The sequence below is a fragment of the Crocodylus porosus genome, unplaced genomic scaffold, assembly GCF_001723895.1.
Source record: "Crocodylus porosus isolate Cpor-Errol unplaced genomic scaffold, CroPor_comp1, whole genome shotgun sequence".
Classification (NCBI taxonomy): domain Eukaryota; kingdom Metazoa; phylum Chordata; order Crocodylia; family Crocodylidae; genus Crocodylus; species Crocodylus porosus.
Genome location: NW_017728942.1, coordinates 9,481,938 through 9,487,119, shown reverse-complemented (window position 1 = coordinate 9,487,119; position 5,182 = coordinate 9,481,938). Strand labels below are relative to the sequence as shown.

The 5,182-nt window shown below is 48.7% G+C and overlaps 1 protein-coding gene across 3 annotated transcripts in view; it reads left to right on the top strand.

The window, feature by feature from the left end:
* The first annotated feature begins 5,063 nt into the window (after positions 1 to 5,063).
* NKAIN4 (Sodium/potassium transporting ATPase interacting 4) overlaps positions 5,064 to 5,182 on the top strand; it is a 73,335-nt gene continuing 73,216 nt past the window's right edge. For all 3 annotated transcript variants that reach the window (XM_019548249.1, XM_019548247.1, XM_019548248.1), the window contains exon 1: positions 5,064 to 5,136. In XM_019548249.1, coding sequence (XP_019403794.1) covers positions 5,083 to 5,136 — 54 coding nt within the window. In that variant the 5' untranslated portion in view covers positions 5,064 to 5,082. The remainder of the gene's footprint in view (positions 5,137 to 5,182) is intronic.

Below are 5,182 nucleotides of genomic sequence, written 5' to 3'. Positions count from 1 at the left end.
GCTAGATAGTTAGCAAGATCATGTAGGGTCTTGGGGGTAGGGTGAGCTCTGTGAAAATCATGTCTTACCTTCCTGGGCAAGTGCTGTAGCCACTAAGCTTTGTCCTGTGAGGTTAGCAAGTGCTGTTGCTCCTCCTCCATCTAACCTCACAATTTTTCTGTGCCTAAAATGTTGTGACTTTGCTGCACCACATCATTAATCAGCCAGAGCTCATCCCTCCTGCGCAGGCTCAGTGGGTGCACATTCCCTTTCAGGCATGGAGCTGAATTGTAAGCTAGCTGTGTGGAAGGGCCAAAAGCATCAGTGGCATATGTGCCGTATATGTGTGTCAAGTGAAACAGGATTCATCCTTCACTGCCTGTGATGAAGCCACCAAAAGTTCAGGCAGCCAAAATACAAGCAGACTTTTGAAACCTGGGCCCTAGCTCTGCTTGAGCCACAGTCTGCCTTTTGCCAAATGACAATAGTAGTATTTGACCACCTCTCCCGTGCAGTGTGAAATGCAGCCGATGACTACAAGAGAAGCCTGGAAATGCAAAGCAACTTTATTAGACAGCCTCCCTGCCATGAACAAGGCTTTGCAGGAATCAAAGGGAAAATGACAGATTTCATGCACCAGTTATGGCAAATTTCACAGATTGCCCGGGGCTGCTAGGGGAGGATGTCACAGCACAAAAGTAATTTATATTGTTTTATATGGTTCCAGACACTGGATATGAAAAGAAACAGCTCAAGCTGTTTAGCTCTGCTCTGCCTGTGGCTTCTTCCTTTCTGAGATGTGTTCATTTGGCTGAGGAGGAGGGCAGGTCTTGGTTCCAATGGACGGTCTTCCAGAAGAGCCCATTGTGCAGGGGCCACAGAGGGGATGCGGTATGCCATTAACTGCCCAGTCTTGCCTACTTCTGAAGTTATACACGCTCCCTGTGGTTCCTCTGGCAACAGGAATGACCACTGTAATCTCTCCAAACAGACTGACCATCACTAGTGATCCTGCCCCAGGGTCTATATTGCCTTCTGCTGGCCCAAAGTCCAGGAGTGGACTGTACAGTCTCTCCCTGCTTGCTACTCAGGAGTCAATCATCAATAACACCCCCCCCCCCAGATATTAAAAGCTAAAGAATGCCTTACTCTTAAAATAAAGGCAAGTCTTGGATCCTGCAATGGCTATCGCTTTTCTTCATCTCATACTGATGCCTCCATAGGCAAGTCATCTTTGCTGATGCCTGTGTGAGTATGGCCAAATAGTGGAATTGGGCCCATCCGTCTGAGATTTATGGTGTTTCAAGAGAATCTGGGCATGGCATCATGTCAGTAAATCCTTGCAGATGAACCAAGTAGAGCTTTCTGAGATAAGCAATAAAGGGGAGCAACAAAAAAAAAAAGTCGGCAATATTTTTTATTTGACTACTGAAAATCAAAATGAAATGAGTGTGCTTTCTAGAATCGCACACTCCCCCATCAAGCCATGAAAAATGGAGCTACGGGAAAGCAATAAGAACAGCACTAAGATATGATGATAAATTAAAAGGAAGCATAGATAGGAAGCAAATATGAGGTGGACTGGAGACCGTCCTACTAGCTGTGCGCAGATCACGACAGCTACGAGCTCTATTGATCGGGGCAGAAAGCAAGAGTAAGGTTAAAAGGAGAAGTGAATACGCTTTGGGAGCAGGCTGTACCTTCCCTCTCTGTTATTTATGGCAAACGGGACAGGACTTTACTTGTGCACTGGACCCTGCCTAGGGAAACCAGGATGGCCTATTTCTAGCAAGCTATTCACTGCCTGTGTACACAGCAGGTCAGACCTGAACTGGCTGCGATCAGCGTGGGGTTGTCTGGGTGGGATTGAGTGGCCCGTACTGTACAGCCGTCAGGCTGGAAGATCTAATGCTAACATCTGGCATTACGCTTTGTCAAACATAAGCACTCAGTAACTCAAATCAGGGGCCCAATCCTAGATGCCCACCTTCACTCAGGCTGCAGCTTAACTAGGCATTTCAGACGATGCCCAACTTTCAACACGCGAGTATTGCATGTCAGCTGGTGTCAATGAAGACTATTCACTGGCTTGAAGCTAGGTATGCATGCATCCCACTAAACTGAAGCTCAGTGGGACTGATGCCAATAAGGACAGTGCAAGTTGTTAGGGTGACAATATTTGGATTTTGGGGAGCTGTAAGGGCTGGATTCTGGCGTGTCCCTTTGTCTGCTTGAGAAAAATCCACCCTGATCCTTGTGTTTTACCCTCCTTTAAAAGCGCTGGAGATCCTTGGTGGTTTTCATATGCATAAAAAGGCCCTACGAATTTTTCCAACTATTTAGTTGGTCTAATAAAAGATATCAGATTTCCCCAGAGGACCTTGTCTGCCTATGTCCTTAGACCAATGTAGGTACAACCAACACCCCTAAAAAGCCCCAATAAATGCAATTTCCTTTCTCTCCTGTTACTGTTTATGAGGACAAACCCATAGCAAGAAAATCTTTTCCATGGCTAGCTCGGGCTAGCCAGTATCTTAGCAATTTTTGGCAGCGCCGGTATCTTAGCTATTTCCCAGCACTGTTTCCTTTGTGTTCTAATTCTGTCTGAAAATAGCTGTGTGCATGGATGTCTCCAAAAGCAAGAGCTGGCATGGAGAATGGAGGGCACTGAACTAAATTCAAACAGAGCCCAAAAACTTACAGACACAGTTGCAATCCAACTTCTCGTATGCTGTTCCAAACCAATAGCAGCAGATTTAAATCAAATTAGCACAGTGCCAGCCGACTCCTGTTATCTCCAGTAAGTTTCAAAGCAGTATTTTAAAATGCTGATTCCAGGATGTTTGACCCGGGAGGGCAGAGTGAGCTTTCCCTGTCCAGACTGTGGATTTTTTTCCGTCCATGTCCACAAAACAAAATAAACTAAGGACAAGGGAACAGCAGATAGGGGAAAAAAGCCTTCATGTACTTCCAGCTCTCACAACTGCAGCCAAATCTTCTTCAATCCATAGCCTTCTGTTTGAGGAAATTTGATTTCTTTTGTGGGTACGTTCCTCTCACCTGAATTAAAATGTTTCATTGCATTTGGCTGCATTAATTGGTGCATGTCAAGTTATGTTTAGTGAGCAAGCCAGATAATCAATATGCTTCAGCATTTCAAACCAAGGGGATTTGTGTTCATTGAGTGGCCTGACTCCTTGTTTTAGGCATTCAAGGTTTGTTTGTTTGTCCTTTCTTTCCTGGCTGCTGATTTGAATGACAATTGCATAGATAATAGCAAGTCATTCCTTTAGGAGTCATGCCACTTTGGGACAAATCCTACTTCTTTGGGGTATATTTAGGCAGTGCTTTAATGGGCCATTTGTCTCCTTAGCCTTATAAAGTCCCCCCCCCCACCATATTCTGACACCACTGTAACAAGTTTTGCTTTGTGTTTATTTAAAGGAAAAGGGACAATTGATTATTTACAGTGACAAATCCACTCCTGCTTTGAAGCTGATAGCAAAGCTCTGATTGACTTCAAAGGGAGCAGAAGCAGACCCAGAGGGACACAGCGAACTTTGCAATGTATCCATTATCTTGGCAGAAACCGGGGAGCCATCACATTACGATTAAATGAATAATTTCCCCCTCATTCCTGGATCTTATCATCCCATTGTGCTGGTGCTTTGCAACAAGAAGCCTCTACAGGACAGATATGATATACTCCTTGGTCCCGTGGATGGGGGATGTGGTCCCTCCACATCTTGGCTCCTCCTCCCCGTTTGTGGTTTGCCTCCAGCGGGGTAAGGAAAGAGGAGAATTTATGCTCCCCTAAGAAAAGGACTGGGGTTGGCTTTCAGGCCAGGGGACACCATCCAGTATCAGCTATTGCACGTGGGACCGCTCTGCCATGTATTATCCATGGACTCAGAGAGGTGCAGATCCTCTCAAATGATGCGGGAGCATGTGCTCTAGTGGAAGAAGTTGGCGGTAGGAAACAGATGGTCCAACTTGTCTAATTGCTCTTAATTATTGATTCATGTGTGATTTATGCATGAAGCTGAGTGAAGACTCAAGCCCCCTGTCGTCCCTATTATCCTGCACATGTCACAGTGGAGCTGTGATCCCCTGGTTGTGGTCACTTTTCACAAGGCTTCTGGCTAACAGGAAGATGCAGCAAATGGTAGGCTGGTATTGCAGAGTCTGGGCAGGAAGGGAGCCTGGGGTGCGCCGCTTATTTGCTCTCTTCAGGTCCGGATGCCTGGCACATCACATGCACAGGATTCCCATTGCTGGAAACCTTCCTGCAAACCCAGAAGTGACATCAATTAAAAGACTCTTGAAGGAACTGCGATTCCTCTAACACCTGCTCCCAGAACCTTTGCAAAGAGCAAAGGAGGTGAAATGGCCTGTGGGGTTGGGACTCATTGCTGGGCATGATCTGCCTACCCCAGGCTGGTGCCAGTGTGTGGCCTGCCTGCCACCCAGGGGTACCTGGGCTCGCGGTCCCCCATGGGTGGCTGAGGTATGGAGCTGTTCCCAGCTGCTGGAGAGACTGGCAGAGTCCGCAGGTCGCCAAACCAGGGCTGGACGCAGGCCATGGGCCAACAGAAAGGGCCCCTAAAAATAGTGACGATAACGATTATTATTATCTCTGGTGACACTAAAAGTTTCCCTGGGGCCAGGTGCTGTCCCAAACCCAGGGACAGATTGGGAAGTGTCCAGCACGACTGGCAAGGAGACCTGGGCTTACCCAGCCTGCACAGGAGAAGACTGCAGATTTAGCAGTCCCCCAAACCAGGCTCACAAGAGGCTGGAGCTGGGCAGATGACCCAAGGAGCAAGCAGTGGCAGCAAGGGAAGCCGAGGCTGGATATGAAGACAAACTTTCTCACCAGGAGGGGAGTAAAAAAAAGCCACCGGTGCCGTCTCCATCCTCGGAGGTGGGCTGGTGCTGCGGGGCGCAGGGGGCTGGGCTAGCTGCCTCGGCATTGCCCTTTTAAGACGTGGCCCCACTCCCCCAGCCCCAGCCCCAGCCCGAGCCGGCGGCTCCCGCACTGGCTCGGCGGCGCGGCCGGGAGCGGAGCCGGGTGCCCGGCCCCTGCATGCGGGCTCGGCGACGATGGGATGCTGCACCGGGCGCTGCACCTTGATTTTCCTCTGCACTTTGCAGCTGGTGAGTGAGCAGCCGCCGGGCAAACTTCCCGGCGCCGCCGCCGCCG